The sequence below is a fragment of the Phaethon aethereus genome (genome assembly GCF_964289735.1).
Source record: "Phaethon aethereus genome assembly, chromosome: 3".
NCBI classification, from domain to species: domain Eukaryota; kingdom Metazoa; phylum Chordata; class Aves; order Phaethontiformes; family Phaethontidae; genus Phaethon; species Phaethon aethereus.
In genome coordinates, this window is record NC_138576.1 from 18,909,170 (window position 1) to 18,936,642 (window position 27,473).

Genomic DNA, 27,473 nt, shown 5'->3' on the forward strand with positions numbered 1-27,473 from the left:
GTCTATTATCAATTGATCTATGCAACAGTAGCAACAACAGTTCCTGGAACCAAGACTGTGTGTCAATGAAAAGCAGAACGGGGCAAGTAAGGCTACAGCAATGCAAGTGCAAGAGGGAAACATCAACAGCAACAACAAAATCAAAACACATGTTGTGATGAGTCCAGTCTTCTCTGTCTAGGTAGGTAGAGGGTCATCATCTCCTTTATTACATTTGCACTTGCAGCACAGAACAAATGGTGTAGCAAGTAGAAGGAAAGGGGAGGCCACCAAAAGTAGAAGACCGAATCCTGCAAAAATTCCTACCACCTGCAAGAGAGAATAGCACCGCGTTAGGGATAACGTCTAGATTCTGCTCACTCCAGTGTATCATCTATGTCCTTCAAAAGGATCTCAGCAAATGCCACTGACCTTACCAGAGCCAGGACTTCCCCCCAAGTGTGCGCTAGTCAGCTTCTGCGATCAGTAAACGTGAGTGAATTCAGAGAGCAAACGTTCATATTTCATTGCTCCAGCCAGAACCGTGCCATGCCACGCAACTCAGTTCCATCACACAAAGTGAAGCAGATGAGTTACAGACTCCCACTTTCAGGTGCTCCCCTTTTTGCTGGAGAAATCTCCAAAAGGACTCAGTCAAGGTTTTGGTGGTGTTCATGGAGAATCTGGGAAGACTCCCACCAGCAGGAACACAAGCTTGGGAATCTCAGCCATAGATTACAAACATTACGGACTACAGGAGGACTCTGCATATGCCAAATGACTTTTTGTGGTCAGACCTGAGCTCATCCTGCTGCTTCAGGGGACATGACCTAACGCTTTCTAAAAGCATTTTTTTCATTTAGATTTCTTCATCACCCTCCTCTCAGCATGGGCAGAGGACCACAGACCTACCCATACTGTCAGTGTGCCAAACTCTATTAGTTTCTACAGAGTTTAAATTTGGAAAATTATTAAAAAAACATACAAGTTGAGGTTCGTTGCCTGAGGAAGTTTCCCATTTGTCATCAGCAACTGTAAGAGTAATGCTGCAACAATATGCCTGCAAATTATTTGAGAAAAGAGTTTAGATTTATTCACATGAGAGTCTCTGTGACTGATTTTGAATAATGAAGGCAGGAATGGAACACTAATCTGCTAGTAAAACCTCACAACAGAAGGCAAAATGAAATTAGAGTGCAGTACTCATTAAAGAATTCGTCTAGCCAGGGCTAGATACGCCGCTTCAACTAACTGGCAAATATTTAATTAGCCATAGTATGGATGGGATGATTTACTAGTACTTTCGTCGGCCACGGACGATTTCACGTTCTGATTACTGCGTATTTCTTTTCGCAGTTCCGCTCTCCAGGGATCTTCAGACGGGCTGAGGGGAAAGGCTGGCTGCGGGAGATGGCGCTGCGGGACAGCAGTCACCGCCCTCAGGCTGCCGCCTGCCGCGCCGAATTCTTTCAGCTTTGGATTTTGGCTGTCCGGGGATAAGCAGCTCAAACTTCTTTGCCCTAAAAATTTTATTTCTTGCCAAGAACAGTGTCTTTTTCAGCTTCAGAGGCGTGCACATTTCATTACTTGCTCTTTTTTTGGAGGTCCTGACAATCTGTTGCAACTTCCATTTACTTATCTTTGCATTTATTTACTACAGACATAAACCAAAGCTAAATTCTCAACTCCTTTAAAAACTGTGAGCTGCAGCTATTTCCATACTGCTCTTCAGAGACAGGATGCCCTTGCCTATCTCTTTGCAGCCCAGGTTGAAAGTGTGCTGGTCAGACAAATCCAAGCTGGAAGTTAGCAATTCAGTGGACCGGGCTGACTACTGGTAATTTTTATGACATATCTATTTACACCTTCCTTGCAGCCTCAATATGCCACCAAAGAATTCATTAAGTTTCATTTTGTTTGGTTTATTTTGTTGTTTATTTTGTTGTTTGCTTTTCTTTGTGGGGTGTTTCTTTGTTTGGTTTTTAAACAAAACTGCCTGCTGAGTATTACTTATTTCCTACTTGGTTCTGTTGCTTCTGAAGAAGTTGTTGCCCTGCTCAGCATCAAGCCATTCCCTCTGGCCAAAACAAATATTTTTTTTTTTTAATCCACAAACAATAAACCAAAGGCTCACCTCAATTTGCCTTGGAAAGAAACTTAACATAAGGAAACGATTGCAATGTTGATTTGGTTTTAGTGGGTTTAGCAGAATTATATCCTGGCTGGTGGAGATTTGTCACTTTCTTTCTCAACAATGACCAGAAAATCAAACATACTGTCTACCAACCATATTTGCACTAACTCCTGTGGCTAAGAACAGATTCCAGATATCACACTAATCACATAATTTTACAGGTACTTCAAGAAAGCTTATGTACCCACACACTTCCTAAGATACCACTGGCTAAGCCAAGCAAGACCCTGTCCACAGCTCAGGCACCCAGGGGTGTATGTGGAGGGAGAGGGGTGCGATCCTTCTCCTTTTACTTCAGTTTACTGTTTCTACCTTCAGTTTAGCTGTTTGTCCAGACTTAAGGTTTATTCTCTAAACTTGGGGTTTATGCTCAAATGGGAGTAAATCTGTACTTCACAAAAAGCACTTCATCTCAAGCTGAGGTATGTATTTACTGGCACACAGTTAATTTAGGAATAGATGACTCAGATACCCAGATGTCCTTGTTTCTCTAAAGTGACTGTAAAGGCAGTTGGTTGGACTAAGTCACACACTGGCATTTATTTTGTGTGCAGTGAAGTAGTGCAGAGAGCTCTTCCATTACCAGCATTCATGCTGGGTCCAGCAAGGCTGAATCTAGACTACAAGAGGAGTCCCCACACTCTTTGTAACTGTCAGTCTGAATCTGTGTCTGGAACTACTGATAAGCTCACTAGGTTACCTTCTATCCACCCTCCATGAATGAGTCAACTGGAGCCCATAGCAAGATACCGAGCATACTTGGGCTAATTCCTTTCCAGTTATGGATCCAGGGCTAAAGATCCCTTGCAGGATGAGCTTTCCCTGTTAATAGTACGGATGGCGGCAACCTGGTTTGTCCTCCAGGCTTACTGAGAACATATCTGGATTGGCACTTAAAACGCCTCTTCAAATGAACCCTTTCTAGTTTCCAGCAGCTTTCTGCCAAGGAGTGTCCTCTCTGGGAGATCTAACTGTTCCTCTCCAAGCTACTGCCCTCTTTAGATCTGCTATGAAAATCAGTTGCCATTTGGCACAGAATTTGCCCTAAGGTGTTAAAATTAATAAGGCAAAGGAAAGCACTACGGCAGTAGTAGACCTGTACAGAGCTTTTCAAGATCTGAGCTTTACCTGTGTTCTGTGCCAGATAACAGACGCCCTGGAGTGTCCCAGCTTGTTTCGACAAGGTCCTTTGTCGTAATGTATAAGGAGAAAATCATCCTACAAAATATTAAATGAAAAGGTAGGTAAGAAACAGAAGTACAAACTTCTTCATAGTTCTTCATAGTTCATACATAACTTCTTCAAGTTATAAAATATTATTTCCTGAGAACCTATAACCAGGAATTGTACAGGAAGGTAAAAGCTTAGTAAAGTGGATATGGCCAAGTCCAAAATTTCCAAAGTGATTTGTTTACAGTTAAGCATCTTCACAAACAGCTTTGTTTACGAAGTGTTGTATACCTATAGTGAATCTTCTCCCAAAGGCTCTCAATCTGCATATTTAAGTGCTAGTATGGAGTTTAGCAAGAGGATCCAAGAAGATAAGCTGCTCATTGCACATCTTTTACACACGTACAGAAAGAGCAAAGGAAAATGAATACTTCTACCGCAGACTTCCCGAAGTTGCTTCCTTTTACTAGCTGAAGAATAAAAGGACAATACAGATTTTTGAGAAATTATTTTCCTATCTGTCTGCCATCCTTTCACAAACCAGCCAAGATAGCAGGCCTAGGACCAAGGGAACACTGCTTTTTAACTGAGCATGTAAAAAGCCTGTGACTTGAAGGACTGTTAGTAAAGCATTCAAATGGGACCACCACAGGATTTCAATAGACAGAGTAGCTTTCAGGAACCTAAAACAATTCCTTTGCTATTGTTAGCGATGCTATAAAATAAAATAGATGGAAAAAAAAACCCCACGGAAACAGATGTTGTGTATTGTATATACTCTGATCCTTGGGCACGATAACAGGCTGATTTAAAAAAACATAAACATATGACAGCAGCAGCTTACAGACTGACAAATTCCTGGTGTTAGGAGAACTTTGTATTCTTTTACATATGTCAGATCTATTTCTTGTCCCACAGAATACAATGAGTGGTAAACAAATCTGACTGCTACACTCCTGCATGGTGACGCACCAAATCTAGAATTTGTCTTATAAACTTCCACAGACTGAGAACATTGCTATAGTCATCCTGTGACTCCTTCAAGAAGGGGAACATTGAAAAGCCAGTACTAAATGAAGTATCATTTTTAAAAAAAAAAAAAAGCACACCCTCCCCATGTTAGTTACCATGTAAAGATTGCAAACAACATTTTCATAAAATTTTACTTCACAATTATTATTTCCTGACTCACATAGGCAAAGCGCTAAGATCACAAAGGTCAGACAAGTCAAACAGAGAATACAAATCCTATCAAATTACTAGTGTCAGCTCTGGTAGGTTGTGGTGCATCAAGCTGGGCAGGAGCTAGTGAGCTACTATTTAATTGATTAATGAGAGAGCTGGATAGCAAAGCAATGAAAGCTTCTGAGAACCAGAGTGCACGGCATATACTCACATCAAGAGATTCCAGACAGTACCAGCAAAAGGCGTGTTTGCAGTTCTTACACATCATTTGGGCACAACCTTCATCTCGTTCAATGTAAACTTTACACTTTGGACAGCGTTTGATTGGAGCATCATCGTCTTCCATTTTAAAAACTGAACTGTGGGAGAGTGTGAGGAATTAATAAGATGGAGAAGAACTTCTAAGAACCGTGCTAAGAAGCTAAGCCTTTTTATTATTTGCCTGTGCTCTATTTTTCAGACATATATCTAGAAAAAAATTTTAAATGACTACAGTGTCTACACAAGAGTCAGGACATTTTCTTTACCACATATTTTATCAACTGTTTTTGTTATCTAGTGATACTAACAGATACTATACATTTTCCTCCTGAAATATATCAGATGAGCAGCAGCTAGTTCACAGCTAAGTATTTTGTATCTCTAGATCATTTTTCTTTTCCTTCTTTCTTTCTCAGAAAAGAAGAGGAAGCAATCCCTTGATGGCACATGAAGCCCAGACTACATTCCTTTGGACTGGGACACTAGGGAGAGATTGCTTGTCTCTGCCATCCTTGAGGATCCTCCCTAGGAATTTCCCTCCAAACCAGGAAACATGAGGTTTTTGGGGCATGCCATTCCTTCAGAACTGATCCCTTCATCTCTAACACTGTCCTAACAAGTCATGGTTCATGAGGTAGGGTCAGCACTGCCTCTTCTTGCCTTGCACGACTATGCAAAACTATAGGATGCCCCCTTATACAATGGGCACAACACAGAGGAATGTGGAAACATGGGAAGAACATTTATTTCTCTTGAGTAGCTTTCTACCTGCACACCAACAACTAAAACATACCTTAACAAATGGTACTTTCTGCAGCCACTGCCAGTGGGAGACAGAAGAATGACTGATGGGGAACCAACAGTGCTGGAAAACAGGACTGACCCTTGATTGATTGATTTGCCCAATGGCAGGATAAAAGGACACACACTCATTAGTCACACTAGTGACAACCGTATTACAGAAAAATGCTTGGAATCCATACACTGTATACGAAACTCCAAATGCATGCTAGCATAAACTGTTACTGGCACATTATTCTCCAAAATGGTGAAAAAACCCCCATCAGTGGAGTAAAAATTGAAGCATGAAATAAAAACTAAAAGCAACCAAAACACTAAGGACAATAGGTTCAGTTTTTTACCTTGTCATGAAGTTTAGTGAGGTTCAGTTCTGGTCAAGCACACACAAAAAGCACGTGCAAGAGTTACAATATTTGACCAAGAACACATTTCTATAAATATATTAGCAACAAGAAGAGGGCTAAGGACAATCTCCATCTTTAATTGGATGCCGGGGGAAACATAGTGACAAAGGGTGAGGAAAAGGCTGAGGTACTTAATGTCGTCTTTGCCTCAGTCTTTAATAGTAAGACCAGTTGTTAATCAGGAAGGTCCCAGTTGACTGGAAGTTAGCAAACATGACACCTATCTACAAGAGGGGCCAGAAAGAGGATCTGAGGAACTACAGGCCTGTCAGCCTGACCTTGGTACCAAGGAAGGTTATGGAGTAGATAATCTTGTGTGCCATTACATGGCACATCCAAGACAACTAGGTGATCAGGTCCAGTCAGCATGGGTTTATGAAAGGCAGGTCCTGCTTGACCAACATGATCTCTTTCTGTGACAAGGTGACCTGCTTAGTGGATGAGGGAAAGGCTGCGGATGGATCTACCTGGACTTTAGTAAAGCCTTTGACGCCGTTTCCCACAGCATTTTCCTGGAGAAACTGGCTGCTCATGACTTGGATGGGCATACTCTCTACTGGGTAAAAAATTGGCTGGATGGCCGGGCTCAGCGAGTTGTGATGAACAGAATAAAAACCAGTTGGTGGCCGGTCACAAGTGGTGCTCCCCAGGGCTCAGTTTTGGGGCCAATCTTGTTTAATATCTTTATCGATGATTTGGATGAAGGGATCGAGTGCTCCCTCAGTAAGTTTGCAGATGACACCAAGTTGGGTGGGAGTGTTGATCTGCTGGAGGGTAGGAGGGCTCTGCAGAGGGATCTGGACAGGCTGGATCGATGGGCAGAGGCCAACTGTATGAGGTTTAATAAGGCCAAGTGCAGGGTCCTGCACTTCGGCCACAACAACCCCAGGCAACACTACAGGCTTTGGGGAGGAGTGGCTGGAGAGCTGCCCGGGAGAAAAAGACCGGGCGTGTTGGTTGACAGCCGGCTGAACATGAGCCGGCAGTGTGCCCAGGTGGCCAAGAAGGCCAACAGCATCCTGGCCTGTATCAGAAATAGTGTGGCCAGCAGGAGTAGGGAAGTGATCGTGCCCCTGTACTCGGCACTGGTGAGGCCGCATCTCGAATGCTGTGCTCAGTTTTGGGCCCCTCACTACAAGAAGGATGTTGAGGTGCTCGAGCATGTCCAGAGAAGGGCAACGAAGCTCATGAGGGGTTGGAGAACAAGTCTTATGAGGAACGACTGAGGGAACTGAGGTTGTTCAGTCTAGAGAAGAGGAGAAGATCTTACTGCTCTCTACAACTACCTGAAAGAGGGTTGTGGTGGGGTAGGTGTCAGTCTTTTTTCCCAAAGAGTAAGTGATAGATGAGAGGAAATGGCCTCAAGTTGTGCCAGGGAAGGTTTAGATTGGATATTAGGAAAAATTTCTTCACCAAAAGGGTTGTCAAGCACTGGAAGAGGCTGTCCAGGGAAGTGGTTGAGTGACCATCACTGGAGGTATTTAAAAGATATGTAGATGTGGTGCTTAGGGACACGGTTTAATGGTAGACTTGGCAGTGTTAGGTTTACAGTGCGACTTGTTGATCTTAAGGGTCTTTTCCAACCTAAATAATTCTATGACAGCATCCTACGTAGTCATCTGTTACAGCAAAGCTTGAAAGAAGACAAGTTATGAATAGCTAAGTTCAAGGCTGGCCATGGCTTTAATGATACCTTGAACTGCTATACAATCTTTGAAAAAGCCCAAACATTAAGTGGAACACATGCACAACAGCCTTTCTTGTTCATTGGCTGCAGTATGCCACTGGAAACAGCCTGAAACAGAACCTAAGATCATCGGCCAAATGTGCAACAGTTAGGATGATTGACAGGGTATCCTAAAAATCACTGTCTGGCATGATATTTCCAACTCTCATGCTATCCAGAACAGCAGCAGCAACAAGATCTTCTCTGAAAGGAAACTCACGAGCTGCCTGGGTATCATATTTTTTCCCACTGGGGCAAAAAGGCAGCTGATACAGGCTCAAGGAGCTCCTTTGTGCTTTGCCGGGAATGGTGGCAAGGAGTGAGGCTGCCAAGAGCTATCCAGTTTTGGAATACAGCATTAAAAGAACAGGAACAATGAAGTGCAGGAAACAGTTTTAAAACAAAATATCAGGAAAATGCCTCTTTACTATTCATACTCCGGTTTGTTCAAAGATCGAGTGTTTTGTTTTTAAATACTTGATCTTTTGCAATACTTTACCTTGTTTCTCCTGGAAGAAAAGAGATTGGCATGTTCTCTTGACAGCCTTGACCTGGATGCCAATTAGATTTGCAAGCAGAGCAGAACTCAATGTCACAGGCTTTGCACTGGACAAGCTGGGGGTCCTGTGGGCTTGATTCCTGGAGCTGGCAAACTGCCTGGCAAGTAGAGGATGGACACCAAGTCCGACATGGATCCAAAAGCACTTCTGTAAAGGGGCATAAAAGAACAGAATTCCAAGACAGTTACAAGACCAGCCTTCCATAACACTGTATTCCAGCTAAGGTTGGCTAGCAGGACATTTGAAGACACACATTTTCAAAAGAAGCCTTTTAATTTATGCTACCCACTTAGATATAATGCTGGCCTGCTTTGCAAACAGGCACTAAACTAAAGTGAGTTTCCAGAGTTTGAATTAATCACCCACTTTCATTCACTGAATGAAACTTATTCTGAGAATGAGATGATGTGTTTTTCTTCAGTTGTACTTGAAGTTAAACAGAGCATACACGACATGGGTATAAACCATCAGAAAGTGTTTTTACAGTGCCTTGCCCAGTAGGACTCTGTTTCAAGTTGGTCTCTCCCCTAATGTAACCACACGATTAACAGTAGTATAAGACTGTTAGACAATTTCCTCCCTTTCTTGCGGGCTGCTTACTGGTTAAGTCATTTGATGAAGTCAATAAAAACCTACCAATGACTTCACTGGTTTCTAGGCTGGGTCCTGCCCCCAGCAAAACCTCACTGAAAGTTCTCTATGGCCACACAGTTCCACACCCCCACAGGCACCCACTCAGCTTACATCCCCATAAAAATTAACAAGGTTCATGTTATCGTTACACACAGAACTGCCTAATAATTCTGCACCAGATGCCATCACAAGAGATAATGGTGGTTCCATAAAAGGGGTCAGCGCCTCCCCAGCGCCTAGAATGCTGGTAGTCAACTCAAACAGCAAAGCTCTAAATAGAAGTCACTCCCTCCCTTAGTTATAGCACAATATAATACATAGTAATTTAGTTAGTTTATTCCCAGAATGTTGCAATTCTGGGAATCAATGCAGGCAAGAACAGAAACAATGCTCTGGTTTTTTTGGGTGTTCTTTTGTTGTTTTTTTGGGGGGGGAGAGGGAGCAGGCAGGAGGGGTGATGACCAAACAACTAATGCATAACGCTACTGCATGAACATGTGCACAGACAGATTCTTATTTATGGGATTGCTCTGGAGTGATAGCCAGTGATGCCCTGATTCCCGCAGCCTTGCAATGGGTGGTGTTACATGCGTTACCTCTTTCAAACTGTAGCTTCTTATACCTTTGCATGATTTCTGACGCAACCATGCACTCAATCTGTTGAAGGAAGGAAAAGACAAATTTCCAATTAGGAACAGCAATAAACTAAGGCATTTTCAACAAATGGAGACAAAATATTTGACCTTTAGAGAATTATTAAAAGCATATGTTGGCAACAGTGGCAGCTGTAACATACAGACTAAGACACATTTAGCCTAGAAAGGAAAGAAAAAAACCCTATTTGCAGTAAAAGTGTACCTCATTTTCTTGCAGATGACCTCGCTTTGGGCAGGCAGCATCAGGGCAGCTGATTGCTGTTTCTAGACCTTCTTTGATCAAAAGTTCCACATACTGTTTTAGGCACTGTAAGAGAGCCAAAGACTGAGTTAACTATCCCAACCAAGAATAAACACCCAGTATTTTAACAGTTTTCCTATGAAAATCTGAAGAACTCAAACTTCTTTGAAAAAACAGATACTACCATGTCCCCTTTACAACCATGGGCCATACTCACAGCTTTTGCTATGGCTACACCTTTGAATAGAACGCAGCAAATTCATTTCCCCATCAAGTAATTCCTCAATTTAAAATATGCATCAAATTAAAAAATAACAATAATGGGGAAAAGGACAAATCAAACAGGGAGCTAGGAGGGGAAAAAAATAATAAAACGCCACCAAGATAAAATTAGATTAACCACACTCCAAAAATCTTTATGTGACTGGAAACCACAACACAGCTTAGTAAGCAGTAACTACCCATAGACAGACATCTGTCAAACATACCAGAGAGCAAAACGGAGTGGTGTATCTTGCCTTCTATTTCTAGAAAATAACTATCTGAACTTCATGGTTAAAGATATATCTTTTCCATAGGAAGAAAAAATGTGATAATTAGGACTCCCAGAAGAACTAGTTTCCATGGGAACCAAATAATAAATACTGGTAATACTAATACTTTCCTCCCCTAGCAACCACAGCATTTTACCCAAGTCATAATTGAAAATGTAGCATCTAACACAGTAGTGCACAGCATGGCGATCAACAAAAGAGAAAAGAAAGGTGGATATATAGACTAAGGGCAGATTAAGACCAAACCTTTTTATTCTTGAAAAGCAATCACCCCCCTCCACCCCCATACTTCCCACATCAAGGTGAGAGCTACCACACAGGTGTCTGCTGGGGAGGCATGGGGAGTGATGGAGAGATGGAGATACCCTTCTCCCTGCAGATACTGTGCAACTTCTACCAGCCTGAGGCTACACAGAAGGAACAAATGAGGGTCTGCTTTCCAGCAGATGAGTCACCCTCGGTGTTCTCACCCTGCTTGTGAGCTCAGCTGGCAGCGGCAAACTGGAGACAACTACAGAAAGTAGGTCCCTAACTCTCTGTTACCAGATGTCAATAAAGAGTGAGGCTAGACCAAAAGCAGAGTGAAATCAAGGTAGAAAACAAGCTCAGCATACAGCTGGGTGGGAGGCGAGAAGGATTACACACTCTGCAGCAAGCTGGCAAAATGGGGACTTCAAGTACCATTTCCAGACAGAACTTGCAAAAGGTATGCAGCCCCCGACTCGCCATCAGCCTGGGAAGGCAAAGGGCTGCATCGACCTTGCCGAGTCCAGTGTGCCTAACGGTAGGTCAGAGCACAAAGCCACTTCTTCCTTCCATCAAACAGGCCCATCAACAAGCACATTTCCAGCCTAACCCTTTGCATGTGGCTTGTAGCTGCTAAGGTCCAGACTTTGAGTCTACTCATTCAGCCTCTTCTCCTTCTGTTCTGCCTCTCAATATGTCTACTCAGCTCCCTTCAGAGACCCTATCACCCATATTCACATTTTATTCTAGATTTTACTTCTCGCAGCTTGATTGCAGCAAAAACTTCACTTCCTGCCCACATAATTTCTGCTGCCCTGGTACACAGCTTTTCTGGTGGCAACATGCCCCCACCTTGATAGCACAACAAATCATTTCTGTCAGAGCCCCCTTCCCTGCATCTCCTACTCAAAAGAGACAACAGGTCTATTTTTTGGAAAAGAAAAACAGAGACTGGATAATTTGTATCTTTAGAAGTTCTACACGTGTACAAAAATCCACATGTGATAAATTATATTCTATGTCTTCCTCTTTATCAGTAGGGATTTAATGAAGGCAACTGTTCACTTAGTAGATGTTTGACTTGCAGAAGGTTTCCAAGCCTTCACTTAGAGCTCTGCACGGTGGGTGGTGGAGCAGTTCTAGAGAACCACTAGTAGCAACTACAGCAGGCTGAGCTCTGCAAGAACCAGGTCCTAGGTTGCATGCCTTGGCAAACGTGTGATTTCAGCTGTAGCGAGGTATTAGTGTTGCCATAATGACTCTGCTGGCTCATCCCTTTCCCCTCCATCTGCAGACGCCAAGCGTGGATTAAAATGGAAATGCATACATTTTTAATGCCAGCACTTAGCACTTATAGAAAGTACTTTTCAAGCTGAATGAGCTTTGCCATTGTTAATTATTAATGTGGTTAATTCTCTTCCTCAACCTGTTTGGGAGCATTGCCAAAGCCTATCTGATGTGTTTCCCTTTCCTCACATCTTCCAAGGAATGACAAGTTCATCCCTGCCACGAGCAGTGTCCGAGGCCGCCTCCTCCAACTGACGTGGCCCTGGCCCCTAGCTCCTCAAAGCCAGCCCAGACAACGTGCTCTTCTTATGCTACGATGCTGAGAACACAGGTGCTGTCTTGAGGCCATGAAACACCACTGCAGATTAGCAAAGGATAAAACACTCTGCTCACTCAAGACTTCCCCACTCCAGAGACTTCTCAAGTGGAGAAGGAGTAATCCAAAGTGGTTGCAAGAGAACTTGAAGCACAGGGTAGCTGTGGCTTCTCTTGAGAGCAGACACAAGATGTGCCACTTGTGTCAGAAAATTTTAAACTGGCGACAGTACTAGAAATGCACCAGCATGCAAGCAAAACCGTGCAGTAGGATTAGGTGCTCAGTTATACACTATGAAAAATTCATTACAAAACAACTACAAAAAGATGACAAATAAATTGTTGCTCATTTTCTGTGCAGCTTGTAGTTGATCCCACGCTGGAAGAAAATACCTTCATAGCCTTTCCATTGAGGCAATGAAGTACTGTATAGGATGAACAAAAATTGTGGGAGTGTAAATCACCCCAAACAACTTTCAAAATGAACTGTATTACATAATTTTTCTCAGAGAAGACAGGAGCTGAAATTAGGTACCTAAGGGCTGAGGTTGGAATGAGGTCACAAGATATCCTTCTTGTCGTACATTGACCTTTACGAAACCAATATGCTGAGGAGCATCTTTATTCCTCCTTTAATGGACGTGTGTCAAAGGAAAGTTACTTTTATTTGAAGCAAGACTTTTGCTAAATTTCACTTGTTTCTTTCTTTAAAAAATACTCATTGTATTTCAGTAATTAAATAACTAAATATCATTTAAGTATGTCACACTTGGAGATACTCTAAACCTATAAAAAACTGACGGTGGTTATTCTCTACATTTCTGCTTAGATAGTCTGACATGATGAAGCCAGGATAAGACTTGGCAGTTCACAAAAAATAACTCTTTACTGAATTAAGTAGGTCATAAGAGGAAACGTTTCCTCTGCGTTCAGTTTTGTGCTTCGTTTCTGTACTTTGACAATCTTTACCCGGAATAATGAAGACCTGCCTATCCAGCAAGCAAAGGACCAACTCTGTAAGTTTTTAACCATTAGTTGAGCTACAGTAACAAACCATGTGTCTGCTCCTACTCTTTTCCCAATCCAAAACTAAAACATGTCAGTTTATAATAATCGCTAGGCAAATTACTCTGCATTATGTTGCAGTTGCAAGAGGAGAACAGGTAACTGTAGTAGCTTAGATTTCTGTCCAGCATGCGTGCTCTCAGCGTACCAAATGACTCGGGGGAGGAAAATCACAGAATCACAGAATCACTAGGTTGGAAAGGACCTTCAAGATCACCAAGTCCAACCGTTAACCCAACGCCACGGTGCCCCCTAAACCATGTCGCAAAGCACCACATCCACACATTTTTTGAACACTTCCAGAGACGGCGACTCCACCACCTCCCCGGGCAGCCTGTTCCAATGCTTGACCACCCTCTCGGTGAAGAAATTTTTCCTAATATCCAATCTAAACCTCCCCTGGCACAACTTGAGGCCATTTCCTCTTGTCCTATCACTAGTTACTTGAGAGAAGAGATCAACACCCACCTCGCCACAACCCCCTTTCAGGTAGTTGTAGAGAGCGATAAGGTCTCCTCTCAGCCTCCTCTTCTCCAGACTGAACAACCCCAGTTCCCTCAGCCGCTCCTCAGAAGACTTGTGCTCCAGACCCCTCACCAGCTTCGCTGCCCTTCTCTGGACACGCTCCAGCACCTCAGCATCCTTCTTGTAGTGAGGGGCCCAAAACTCAACACAGGATTCAAGCTGCGGCCTCACCAGTGCCGAGTACAGGGGCACAATCACTTCCCTACTCCTGCTGGCCACACTATTCCTGATACAGGCCAGGACGCTGTTGGCCTTCTTGGCCACCTGGGCACACTGCTGGCTCATATTCAGCCGGCTGTCAACCAGCACCCCCAGGTCCCTTTCCGCCGGGCTGCTCTCCAGCCACTCCTCCCCAAGCCTGTAGCGTTGCATGGGGTTGTTGTGACCCAAGTGCAGGAGCTGGCACTTGGCCTTATTAAACCTCTTACAGTTGACCTCGACCCAATTATATGATGGAACTCTGGGACACTACTAAGGTTGTTTACGTTCCTTATCTATACAGATCTATAGCTTAACATTCATTTTACATCTTCATGTTTTTAAACTAAAAGGAGATGGTAATATACTCCCGTATATGACAGCTAGACAGGGAACCCTATGAAAAATGCCATATAACTTTTGTAATTTCCTGTAGACAAAGGAAAGCAAAGCACTGCACAAGATATGTGTTATGTATAAGCTATATATAGACTATATAAACTATATATAAAAGCCATACATATATAAAGTATATTAAAATTTTATATAAGATTACGTAAGCTGCGGGTCAAGATGCGTCGCCTGCTCCGATGGCTGCGTAGAATCCGTCGGAAGAGAGCGGTTAGCTCCGGCGAGCGTTACTCCTGCGTTTTTCCCCGTGTGCGCACACGCCCTGTGCAGCCCTGCTCTGCCCTCTCCCTGAACATCACTGCTGTCCTTGATGGCGTCGGGGTGACTCTTTTTTCACCTGGTAGTCTGGGAATCCTACTGCCATTTGCTGTCCCCACGACAAAGGGCAGGAGCACATTCTCTCCCAAGGATCAACTGAGAGCCCAACTCAGACGCGGCTTGCCTACGCTTTTTTTTGGCCTCAGCCTCAGAGACAGATGGCTAAAAAAGGAGCAACTTCCCTTCTGAAGCTGCCAAGCGCAGCCTAATATTTAGAGCTCTGCAAGATGAGTTGTGCTTCTGACCGTTGTACATCAAGGATTGTGCCAGACAGAAAGGTATATTCACCAATGTACATCGTTTCGCTTAATGTTATAAAGATCGAAATACCCTATAAGAATCAAAATGGTTACTTTTTGCCTAATTTCCAAACCATAACACATGGTTTTACTCTGCTGCATTTAACTCTAACAAACTTGCACAGCAAAATCTCAATATAAGGAATTAAAACATCTGGATTTTAATTTTCTTCTAGGAGAATTCAAGCAACAGTTATGCCTATTTCTGATGATGGTGCTTTGACTTGTTTCTCCTGACACCCAAAACCAAACTAAAACCACTGTAATTCATAAGAAGGAATCTGACTTTCATTGTTTCCATGTGGGGCAGCATTTATCTACCATCTCCTTTAACAGAAAAAATGTGTTCATTTGGTGCCTAAGGTAATTTTACAACACACAATGCACATAATTAAAAACACTTGAAGATATTTTTGGTGAACATCTTTATTTTTTAAAATAGAAGAGCATATCTTTTTGAAAAGTTACAACAAATTTACTATTAAGAACATGTTATTGCTACTGTCGCAGGAGACAAGGAATAGCTTTTTAAGATGTCACCTTTTCTTTGAGAGTTAGGCAGGCAAAAATATTATCCTGTATTATTTTCTTAACAGTTGCTAGGTGGATTCTGTCAAAATGCAGTTTTCTGACTATTCTAATGATGCAGATGCAAGTGCCAAGTCATATGAGAAATTTTATAAATAAGTCAATGGATTTGGAAAGGCCAAAAAAGCATGACAGGATTGCAGATCCAAGAATATCATCATTGTATCATTTATTTTTTTAAAACCTTAAATGTATTTTAGTGCTGCTACTAGGCCACAGACATCCTGAAACAAAATGTGCACTTCATGAAAATCACTGCATGCTGGTATTGGTAAAACATTTTAAAACAACCCAAACACCTACTGATAAAAATGAAAGGGAAAGAAGAAAAAATAAGACTAGCATTTACCAAGTTCTAAAAAACGAAGGAATTATTTTTTTACAATGCATTTGGTAAAGGTGGATATTATAGTGAAGGCAGACAAAGGCAGTTGCTATTTTGCACAAATATTAACCACGAAAATAACCCTTCATCTTGGGCAGACAATCACTAAGAGTTTTGTACCACACTTCAGGGACACAGGTAAGTGCTGATGAACTTTTTCAACAAGGGAGACTTTTTTTAACAAAAAAATCTGATTCTAAAATTAGTGGACCTAAATTTCAATTCAAAGAAGGCAAATGGAAAATAATACTGGGAAGAAAGCTCAAACTGAACAAGAAAATGTTTCTAAGTAAGATGATTATTAATAAGTAGACTAAAGTCTAGCAAATTCTATACCATCTGCAAACTAGAATTAGATTAACTTCTAAAAATATATATACATACACACACATTTATATAAACTTGCATTCAAGCACATGAAGAGTCAGGAAACGCCGGTTGGTATTTTATGGTCTACGTTACAAATTACATCAGGCTGGATGAATGTAATGATCCCTTTTGGCCTTACATTCTGGGAAAGACTGTGAAGAACATGAAAGGATATTGAGTGAGAAGCACTTATTTAGCAGAGGTTTGTAGCTACAAATTTGTAGCTACAGTTTGGCTTATGGGTAGTTTTCGTGCTAAAAGGATACTAAGCCAGAGCTCAAAATTCATGTGATGAAGTTACACAGATGAAAAAGAAATATGAGGAAATATATTGCAACAACTGCTTTTAATAGCATTTTGTAATATTTTTATGTTCCGCATCCTAGGTATTTTTCTTCATATTAATCAGAAATGAATACTGAGAAGGTGATATCTTTCCTTGCCAGAAGACAGCATAAGACCAAGGTTATGCCACTGCTCTGTGCTAGTTCCACTAGGCTAATTCTGCAGTCAGTCTGGTGAATAGGTATTTGTACTGGGAGATCCGATGTCTGTAAGCCTTTCAGGCAGTATGATGCAATGCTCATGTTTAGCTTTGGATTAGAAAAGTACATAGTGATGCAGTGTACAATCGCAGAATCACAGAATGGTAAGGGTTGGAAGAGACCTCTGAAGATCATCTGGTCCAACCCCCCTGCCAAGGCAGCATCACCTAGGGCAGGTTGCACAGGAACGCATCCAGGCAGGTTTTGAAGGTGTCCAGAGAAGGAGACTCCACAACCTCTCTGGGCAGCCTGTTCCAGTGCTCCGTCACCCTCACAGTAAAGATTTTTCCTCACTTTGAGGTGGAACTGCCTGTGCTGCTGTTTGTGCCCATTGCCCCTCGTCCTGTCACTGGGCACTACTGAAAAGAGACTGGCTCCATCTTCCTGACAGCCACCCTTCAGATATTTATAGACATGGATATGGTCCCCTCTCAGCCTTCTCTTCTCCAGACTAAACAGGTCCAGGTTGCTCAGCCTTTCCTCATACGAGAGATGTTCCAGTCCCTTAATCATCTTCATAGTCCTCCACTGGACTGTCTCCAGAAGTTCTCTCTCTTGAACTGAGGAGCCCAGAACTGGACACAATACTCTAGATGAGGCCTCACCAGCACAGAGCAGAGGGGGAGGATAACCCCCATCTTCTTGATGCACCCCAGGATACCATTGGCCCTCTTGGACATCAGGGCACATTGCTGTCCCATGGATAACTTACTGTCTACGAGGACTCCAAGGTCCTTCTCCATGGAGCTGCTTTCCAGCAGGTCAGCCCCTAACCTGTCCTGGTGCGTGGGGTTCTTCCTCCCCAGGTGCAGACCTCTACACTTGTCCTTGTTAAATTTCATGAGGTTCCCCTCACTGAGGGAGGGAGAGAGAGTTTGTGTGAGAGTGAGTGAATATGTCTCACTACAAATAAATCAAAGAGATGAATTTGGGTGTATGTATCTCAGGTGGGGGAGAATACTCTTGGAATAATAATTCGCCCTCCCTTTAGTCCAAACATAAAAATTCACTATGGACTAGAGAGCTCTTCACTGAAGAAAACATCACTTCTTAGAAAGACTCTCCATTTAGACAAAGCTGAACAATCTCAAGAACAATGCTCCTAAAATAAGCAGCCTACGGCAGGATATTCTCTGGAGAGGAGGGAAGAATGATAGAATAAGGTTTGAGACGGAGTCTTCCCTGTTCCTGAAGAACAGGAATTGCTGTAGCCCTATACAGCTGCTCTGTACTATCATTCTTAGTATTGTCATGGATCCGTCTAAAAGCAAGAAGAATGTTCATCTGGTGATAAGACAAATGTACTTTTAATCTTAGTGTTTCCTGGAAGATTACTTTCTGCCATATTTCCATGGTACACTTTGGGCATGTAAGAAAATATGAAAGATAAAAGAAGAAAAAAAAAAGATAGGTTTCTTGGAGAGCATTTAAGCTTCTTTCAAACCTACTACGTGATCTTTTTGTGTAAAGCAGTAGTTACAATTCTGCTCAAATCTATTTTTATTTAATCACAGGCTTAACTTTGAAATACTCTTGCACTGTGTGCAATTCTCCACTGCAGATCTACAATATCACCCTAATTCTACTTGGTTAACAAGTGATTTACTGGAAAATATCTATGCACACTTAATCTCAAAGATCAGTCTGAAGTATTCACGTGACTGTGGGAGTAAGGTTTTTTTCCTTTATTAGATATACTGTCAGCTATACTGACCAAATCCAAGAACATAAGCTATATTCAACCTCACAAACCACCTAGATCTCAGACAGATGCACATTAGACAGATGTTTAATGTTTGTGATTCTACTTTGAACTAAAATAGGTCATTTCCACTTCTATAGACATTCTCTCAGAGACAATGATCTACTTCACTATCAAAATTCCAATTTTTATTAACCCTGCAGCTGATTTATCATACTTAAGAATAAATCATAGGAGGAAATAGTCACATATCTTGACATGCAGTACTTCAAATCTATTATCTGAAAGCAGTACTACAGAACATTTTTACATGTTTGCTCTTTATATCCTTTATTTTGTTGCTGAGACAAAAATCATGCTACACAGGCATACAAAGCCTTCACTCTGTTTAAGACAAACACCTGCAAGGCTCTCCAGAGCTCTGCGATAGGCAAATACCTAGTGCCCGAATGTGGCTTCCTATGCTGTGAACAAGGCAGCACACACTGGGAAAGGGACCTTGCAAAGGACCAGACATGGGTAATGTCACAGGTGATAAGTATTTTCCCCACACTAGCAGGTAACTCGAAAAAGCTCTGTTTGACAGGTTTCCTGACTCCACCTCCCCAACACTTGGCCTCTTTTTAAAAGATGCTTTTTTTGTTCAAAATTACCAAGGGTAAATGTCTTTTCCTCGCCTTGCGCCGTCACTTGTTAAAGACTGCACCAACTGCTCTGCAGCCCTGCTACAGACCATCTTGTCAGCCTAAATCCAGTCACATCATCTTGCTTGTGGATGATGGCCAAACAGTGTCTTGGCTGGGGAAGATAAATGCAACCCCTGTGCTTCCACATCTCAGGACAAGCCATCTGAGCATCCTTTTTCCAAGCAGTAAAGGTTGGTCTTGTCCAAAAAGTCCTTGTGCTCCCATCAGCTGGTAGAATCTCAGGAGGGGAAAATGGCCAGCAGCCTGCCAGGAGCAGAGATTCACCTCTTGCAAATGCCACTATGGTTAGCAGAAAGATAGCTGCTGATTTAGCCTGTGGACAGCAGTGCTGATTTTGCTGCTCTGGCTCTACCTCTGTCCAAATACTTTTTGAGGGTACGCAATATCACAGCAGGCACTGGCACACGCTTCTTCAGCTGATGAAAACAACTCGCAGAAGGCAAATATCCATTGAGACACAGCAATCAATGGCTGTGGAAATCATGAGCAGGACCAAGCAACGGGAACTAAATTAACCTGAAAAACAAGTGCCCATTTCCTCTTGAATGTCTTAATAGAGAAAAGGAAGACAATGAAGACTTTCAGCTGCTTATCCTTTGAAACGGCAGGTTGTTGGTTTAGATACGAGTGTGTACTTTGAAATATATAGAAAATTAACAATTTTTCTTCAGAGAAATCTTTCACATCAGTAGATAGCAGAAAATGTCCAAATGAGGCAAGGATAATATCTTGCAGTTTGGGCATACCTTTACCTTAGAATAGATATTTCAAGTGGATGTACATGTAAACATTTTCTTTAATGTTGGATTTTTACCTCTCCATTGTCTTGCATAAGCTGCTTGTTCTCACTTAATCAGGGCTGCAACTGGTAGAAACACACAGAGTAAACACAATTTTTTTTTTTTTCCCTCAAGTGCCAACATATGTAGGATGAAAGTCAAGCATTTGGGAGGCAAAAACAACAACAAAAAAATTAAGTCTTCCCTTATACGGTTGTTTGAGAAAAGTTTATTATTTCTGAACAGAATGAGTATTTCTGAGTGGGAGGACAATACACCTGCAGCAAAGAAAAGACTTTTCACTTTCACATGCAAAACATTATGCAAACAAAAATGAAATAGTTTTCCCAACACCTAGATGAAGACAGATAATCTCATCTAGTAACATCCCACTGGAGAGGGAAGAGCTGAAGGCTCTGGATTAAGTTTAGTTTTCACTCAGGGTTCTGCAGTTCCCGATTGTACATTAATTACTCCATGAATAGGCCAGTTTATTATTAAAGCAGTGAGTTTTGTCATCATAGCATCTACAAGGCAAGTCAGAACCCAGACATCCATGTGAATTGCTACGCAAACAGAGAGTGACCTCTAACCACAAAGCCTCTACTGACACATCACATAGCAGAGAACTGATAGTAATCTTGACAAGCTTTGCGGGAAGTGAGCACAAGCAGCAAGCTCAAAGCTTTGCCAGCAGCTGGTGGGAAGCAGAAAAACATTACGGCTGCTAAGAAGTACCCAGAGCTCTATAAAACCTCACAAGCCATTAGGTTTCCCCCTCCCTCCTGTTTCAAAGCAAGCAGGACATCTCCTCTTGGTAGAGGAGGGGGCAGCCTGGCCCCAGCCCAGTGCTGCCCTGCTAAGGCACCTTCCCTTGGCCAGCGGGGACAACCATGCCACACTGGGAAGGGCAGCGGAGCTCACCCCATTCCTTCCACGCTGCTCTTGGTGTCTGCCTTGCCCCAAGGAAAGGAGAAGTCGACGCTGCCTCTGCCACATTTGGAGTGAGGCAGAATGCTAAGTAAATCATGCTTTTTCTTGTCTTTCAACTCAGAGACCAGAAAAAGCTTGAGGTGCTTCCAGTTAATCATGACAACAAGAAAAAGAGATGCCTGCTGCCAGTTACAGGCAGAATAATGATATTTGCCTTGCTGATTATAGGGGCTTCCCTTTCTTTCAGGTCTTCAGCCTATGAGGCAGCGCCATTAAGGGAATAACTAGAATTAAACAGACATGTATGAACAGACACAATTACCCAGGATTACTGCATTTGCCCAAAGCGGGCTGGTGATAGCAGGAGAGTCAATCACTATCCCAATGTCACGCTACTCGAGATAGAATACCCTTAGATATAGACTTAAATCACAGTTTTACCAAACACCTAAAGGTCCAGGGAAGATTAAACAGCTGTCTCATGGGCTTAAGGTAGAGCCGATGGGTATGAGTATCTACTAACCAGATATAAAATTGGTGTAGCAATGTTAGTTTCAAACACCACAAAGCTGATCTACATGTCCACAGCTGGCCAACAAGAAATTACAAACAAGCAGCAGAAGGTAGTTCTTAATATTAGTTTTGTTATTTTCTTTTTGGTTGTAGGACACCTCTCTCTCTCTCACATATCCAAATAGCACTCTTCCCTTCCCTCGGTAACAAGGTGGATTGCAGATGAATAATCAAAACAATTTTTTCCATCAAAGACAAGTTGTCTCTCAGGCTTCATATTTCTTCTAGATATTTGCTTATCTGGACTGATTTTTCTTTTTAAATTTGAGAAAGATAAGCAACGAATCGTCCGGTACCAGAATGATCACCACTGCATAAAGTCTTGAAGGGAACTGAACAATCTAATGTGAAGCCAAGAGGAGCTTAGCCCATCCTGAGTAAGAGTAGTGGCATCGCTGTACTTGCAACATGTTATTTGGCACTTCTATATGTATGTTTATTATATATAAAAATTATACGTGTACACGCATATACATGTAATCCTGAATCACAACACATTTCAGCAAGTAATTGATGGACTTCCATGCAAGAATATCAACTAGAACAAATGCTGTTGTAACTTTAGTACATAGACAATTGGTAATGCATCAAGGGAATATCCTATCCTGTAAGATACATGAGAATTTCATCATAGATTATAAAATTGTCAGAATTTCAGGCAGGAATTGGACTAAAACTGCTCCCTCCATATCTCCCCTCAATCTCCAAAAAAAGCAAAGGCTAAGTAATAACTGAAAAAAATTGATGTAGTAACTAATACAAAACAAAACTAAACAAAAAGAAGAAAGTGATGCTCTCTTTTGCTTAACTCTCCCTTTCCTTCTGTAAGGGTGTAAGTGTCCTAAGGAAAGCTTTCTGAAGAACACATGCAAAATCAATTACTTCTCTTGGGGCAAGCAACTGCTAAGTGACTATCTTGAAATTCACAGCTACTAGCTCTCTATTTAAGTAAAAAAAAAAAAGATTTAATAAAAAGCAAGACATTTAAGCTTTCTGGTCCAAAATTTGAAAAGCACACTTAAGATTGGTCCTGTTGTTGACACAATTCCAGAAGGAAATAGATATTAGTTTGCCCCCTGACAATACTCGGAAAAACAACCAAACAAAAAGCCAAGAGCAGATAGCTTGTTTCCCTTTCTACCCTCTAGACTTTTGTTCTTCTGGTACCTTAAGCAATCCAACAATGGATACATTCCTAATGGATGAGATATACAAAACTTGAGCGCGCTCACAGCGTTGTGCGTGCATTAGCGATGATAACGATTAAATCCATAACGGAGTATTATACTAATAGCCACAACTGTCAAAATAATATGATGGGAAATTGTAGCATCTATGCCTTATTGGCAGAGGAGCGGCAGTCTGCTCTATTCGATCCATGCACAGCTCTGCCAGAGAGCAGAAGGGAACAGTGTCCCCATTCTATCTTTCTGAATAGCAATGTTGTGTTGTTGTGTAAGTGTCGGGAAGAGACAATCCTTCATGAGATCTTTACCACAGCACTCCTATGGTTATAAAGAGTGAAGACTTGCAGACAAATATTATAGGGTTGAGAAATCTGCACGTTGATCTAATTCCTGGCTACATACCAGTAGCACTGCACTTGAAAGATCTCTTTGTAATACACACTCATGCTGTCTCAGCTTGCTGTGATTTTGACAGAAGGGGTAGAGCTAGGAGCAAGAGCTGCAGCAAAAATAGTTTTCACACATATAACAGACATCCCTTTTTCTTTTTTTGCTCATATCACTGCAGAGGCCATCCATTACCTCAAATCGTTTTCATAAAAATAAGAAGCCAGAACAAAATTATATGTTGGTCCACCAAGAACAAAACAGAGACTGTCAAATATTTCTCCAATTATATTTCCACTTACCCTAGTACAATGTACTAGATCTACTGTACACAGACTCCATCCAAAGTCTTGAGTCAAAAGGATAATTTCTTTGCTGTTGGTTTTCAATAACTTTAATTTGGCTGTTTACAAAACACAGTTCATATTGAGGACCAGAGGAACACCAGTGGAAGAATCGGTGTATAGTTGTAACACTCTTCCTTAACCATTGCAAATAGGATAAACGCTCGTGCCTGACTCATTACAGGAGTATTTTCTCAGGCAATTTATTAACCTGCGGGTTGTCCACAAGGCAGAGATGGAGGCCTTGGGTTTCAGTCATGCTGAATTCCTGGGCTGCTGTGGATTTATAGCCACTGTCCCTTGCAATTACTGGGATTGATTCTTACTTCCCCCCACCCCCCAACATCAATGAAAACAAGGGTAATATTATTTCCTATCATTTCACAGAAAAACTTGAGGGTAGATAATTTTTTCAGGGTACTCAGATGTCACCATAGTGAAGCTCACACAAATCCTGAGGCAGACATGGTACAGTGGTTCACTTAAACAGGACAAAGCTGCAGGAACTACTCAAAATCATCAAATACTGGTGGTAAAAATGGACTGTTGATTGCAGCTGGACAGAGTTTGACACAGAATCCAATGTCACCACAATAAGTTTGCTTATATGAGGTCACTGGCAAAAATTGTATCTTTAATAATCTAGAACAGGTTATAACTTTTGAAACAATGGTAAGAGTTAATAACCGTATTCTACCACAAAGAAACAGAAGATCAGTGATGGCAGCAAGCATCAGAAGGAACAGAGAGAGGAAAAGACATAGCTGGTAACCCAGCCTTTCTGCTGCCACTTAAATGTTACTGAAAAATGAAATTAAAATATTCTCTGCATCCAGGCAACAGGGAGAGACAGAGAAAACTCAGCTGTAAATACTAGAACTATCCATTGTGCAGCAGAGAACAGTTTTCATGAAGCCTATTATTGTTTTTCATGAAGCCTATTATTTTATATACTTTTGCATGCTTGAACAAACACTCTTTTCAAAGTGCGTAACAAAACAATACTTATTGTTTAATATTATTTAATTGGACAGGCACAGTGTTTGCAACAGACTATCTGTTTACCTGCCTGTGTACTCACTTTCTCTTTTCTCATGGAACATCAACATTAAAGATGCTTGTAACAACTTGGAGTTTTTAGAATAATGTATTAGAAACTAAGCTGTTTGCATAGTTTCTTTTTTTTTGTTTTCACTACACAACAAGAAGGAGCTGTCTGTTCTGTTGACAACCCCCTATATCTTCTCAATAATCATCAGAAAAAAATCTATTATTTAAAAAATGGTAGTATTTCCATGAAGAAAAATAAAATATCGAAAAGATTACTTAAAAAACTCCTTGCTCTTCAACGTTAAAAAAAAAAAAACAAAAAAACCCCTAACTTCGTCGAAAAGGTCCAATTAAAAAAAAAAAAAAAAATCACCCAATCCAATGTCTGAACCTGTAATTTCTCAAGAGTTTATGACATGATGTTAAACAAACTCTTTGAGCATCATGCATCCCAGAAATTATACTCTTACTGATGTTCTTGCAACTTTTCCACTACTGAACCATTGTTACAAGGGTTCTGGGGTACCTGCACCCATTGAAAAATTAAAGAATCTAACATTTTTTTTCCAAATCTTCATTAGGGATGGAAAACTACTACTACTGTTCTCTCTCTCTGTCCATAAACTAGCAATACCCATTCACTGTGATGATGATCTTTGCTACATACTAGACTTACGATTGCCAAGCAGTGTTTTGTACTTAACTGACAAAATTCTTGTTTTTCAGGCATGCATTTGTGCAATATGGTAATGAAAACCTGTTATGGGTTTGTAATTATGATACAGTGAAATTAGAAACTATAATATATTAAATACTTTTCTAGTCACAAGTATGAACATGGCTGTTCCAGAAAGACTTGGGGCTAAAGTTAGAAAAAAAAAAAGACAAAACACAAACCTTAAATAAAGGAACAACCAACCAAAAAAAAAAATCCCAAGAGTCAAGCCACTGATAGATAGAAGGGGAAATGTGAGTAACCTTGCTAAGGACGTAACTGTATACAGCAGTTATCTGAAGTGCTGAGTAAAACCGTTTTCTCTTTTTTAAACAGGAAAACAGAAAAGTTTACTTGCCAGCATCTCTGTCAAATACACAGCAGCAGTATTTATTTTCACTGCAGCATCAGTACTTCAGGATGAAACCCGCTCAGCAGAAACACACGTGACATCTGCAGTTAAAACCCTGCGCTGTTTTTTTTTTTTTATGCCTAATAAAAAAAGCAAACTCACCAGGGTACAGAAGATGCATTGGCATTGTGCTATTGTTGTCATCTGCTCCACGGGATATTCCCCAAGGCAGAGCTTGCAGGACACTAAGGGGTCAAGTACCAAGTCCCAGGTAGGCCTGTATCTTGCTGTAGTCATCGCAGAGCAGTCTGAAAAACAGCACAGAAGCAAAGATACTGCATCACTTCTGATATGGATACTCAGTACATTTCTGCCACGGCAATATCATTGTCAGCTGCCGCTTGTTCGCTCTCTGGAAATAAAATACAAACTGCGGTGGTTAATTTGACAGCGTCAGCACTCGCGGTGCATCCCTGCCTCACACAACATGCACACAGCAAGCAGAAGGAAAAAAAGGAAAAAACCACCACGTACTATACGGGCAAAATATGAGAGCAAGCAGGAAACACCCTTAGGTCACGGACTTTTGTCCGACATTATAAATGCAAAGATCTCATTTCCTGTTCCTGCCATTTCCACCGCTAGTTACAAGCTTTCTTTCACCAGCACTGATCACCCATCACTTCAAATACAGTCCTTAAGCCCCACAACTCCGGCTACGCAGGCGAGACGCACAAGTTCTCCTTCATGAGCCAAGCATTATGCCCTTCTCCATTGAAGGGCTGACGGCATTGCACCTCAGAGCCAGATGTTTTTGTTCCCAAGAACATGTCTGGTCAATCAGTTTGCTAAGTTAATTTTAGAAGGAATGGTGAACATTCTGAGTATCCTCAGAGTATCTTAGCTTGCATTTTTCTCCCAACCCTTGCTATATGCCAAGAGCATAAATCTGTTGCAGCAACAACCAACTGGGGCAAGTAAGAACACAAAAAGTGAGCTATAAGAAGAGACTATAATAATGTATACAGCACCCTCAAAACAGCAATAGGATTAGGACCATGCAGAGCATCTTTATCCTAGGCTTCAGGGCCCAGATGGAGACTTGTCAAATGACTAACCAGAAGGAAAATAAATCTCACACATAACACATGTATTCCCACAAAGAAAGCCAATTTACAAGTTACACTCATGGGGCAAAAAAAAAAACAAAAACAAAAACAAAAAAACACACACTCCCCCAAACATCTAGGGATCTAGGGTAACTTATGTAGTATATCCAATCTTAACACCATATTTACTAGTATCGTTTTGTCACTGTGACATTGACTTTCCAAGTGTGGGAAATTCACATCCCGAGGCTGCTGGGAGGTCCACATTATCTTGCCTCCCTCCTTCCCAAAATTGGTTGGTTCCCTATCTTCCCCACACCAGCAGTTATGCTACTCCAACCATGATTACAGGAGGTTTTTTGTTTGGTTGGTTGGGTTTTTTTTGGTTTGTTTTTTTATTCACCCTTGCAGGAACTGCTTATATCTAAGTCATATTATCTGTGAATTTCCCAAGACCTCCAGAACAGCAACAAATTAATTTACTGCTTATTACACTAGGTTTAGGCAAATGTTCAAGCAAAATATGCTTTTTGCCACCGAAAAAATCACATGGAGAGTTCAAAGAAGTGTTTATGAAGTCTGAGTCTTCAATAGTCAATTAATTGTGGACGTGACTCCACCAAGGCCTCTAAATTCTCTGCTTTTAGAGATTTTCTCTGAGATTTTACATTAGCCCTCCACTCAGCCTACCTCATTAGAAGATGCCCTTTATAAGCTACA

General features: G+C 41.5%; 1 protein-coding gene across 1 annotated transcript; it reads right to left on the reverse strand.

Moving 5' to 3' along the window:
* Positions 1-39: 39 nt before the first annotated feature.
* On the reverse strand, positions 40-27,473 carry RNF144A (ring finger protein 144A). The gene is made up of 7 exons (XM_081997542.1): positions 25,807-27,473; positions 9,772-9,876; positions 9,510-9,570; positions 8,220-8,427; positions 4,740-4,887; positions 3,302-3,391; positions 40-309 (listed from the first exon to the last, which is right to left on the reverse strand). Exons 1-7 carry the CDS (start codon positions 25,939-25,941, stop codon positions 178-180), a joined length of 879 nt encoding a protein of 292 aa, XP_081853668.1. The 5' UTR covers positions 25,942-27,473; the 3' UTR covers positions 40-177.

Bases quoted from the DNA above. Each gene is read 5' to 3' on its own strand.
- RNF144A (XM_081997542.1), bottom strand. From the start codon at position 25,941: ATGACTACAGCAAGATACAGGCCTACCTGGGACTTGGTACTTGACCCC. The intron at 3,392-4,739 runs GTGAGTATATGC...AATATTTTGTAG, and splicing joins ACTGTCTGGAATCTCTTGAT to GATGATTTTCTCCTTATACA. The intron at 310-3,301 runs GTAAAGCTCAGA...TCTCTCTTGCAG, and splicing joins TTATCTGGCACAGAACACAG to GTGGTAGGAATTTTTGCAGG.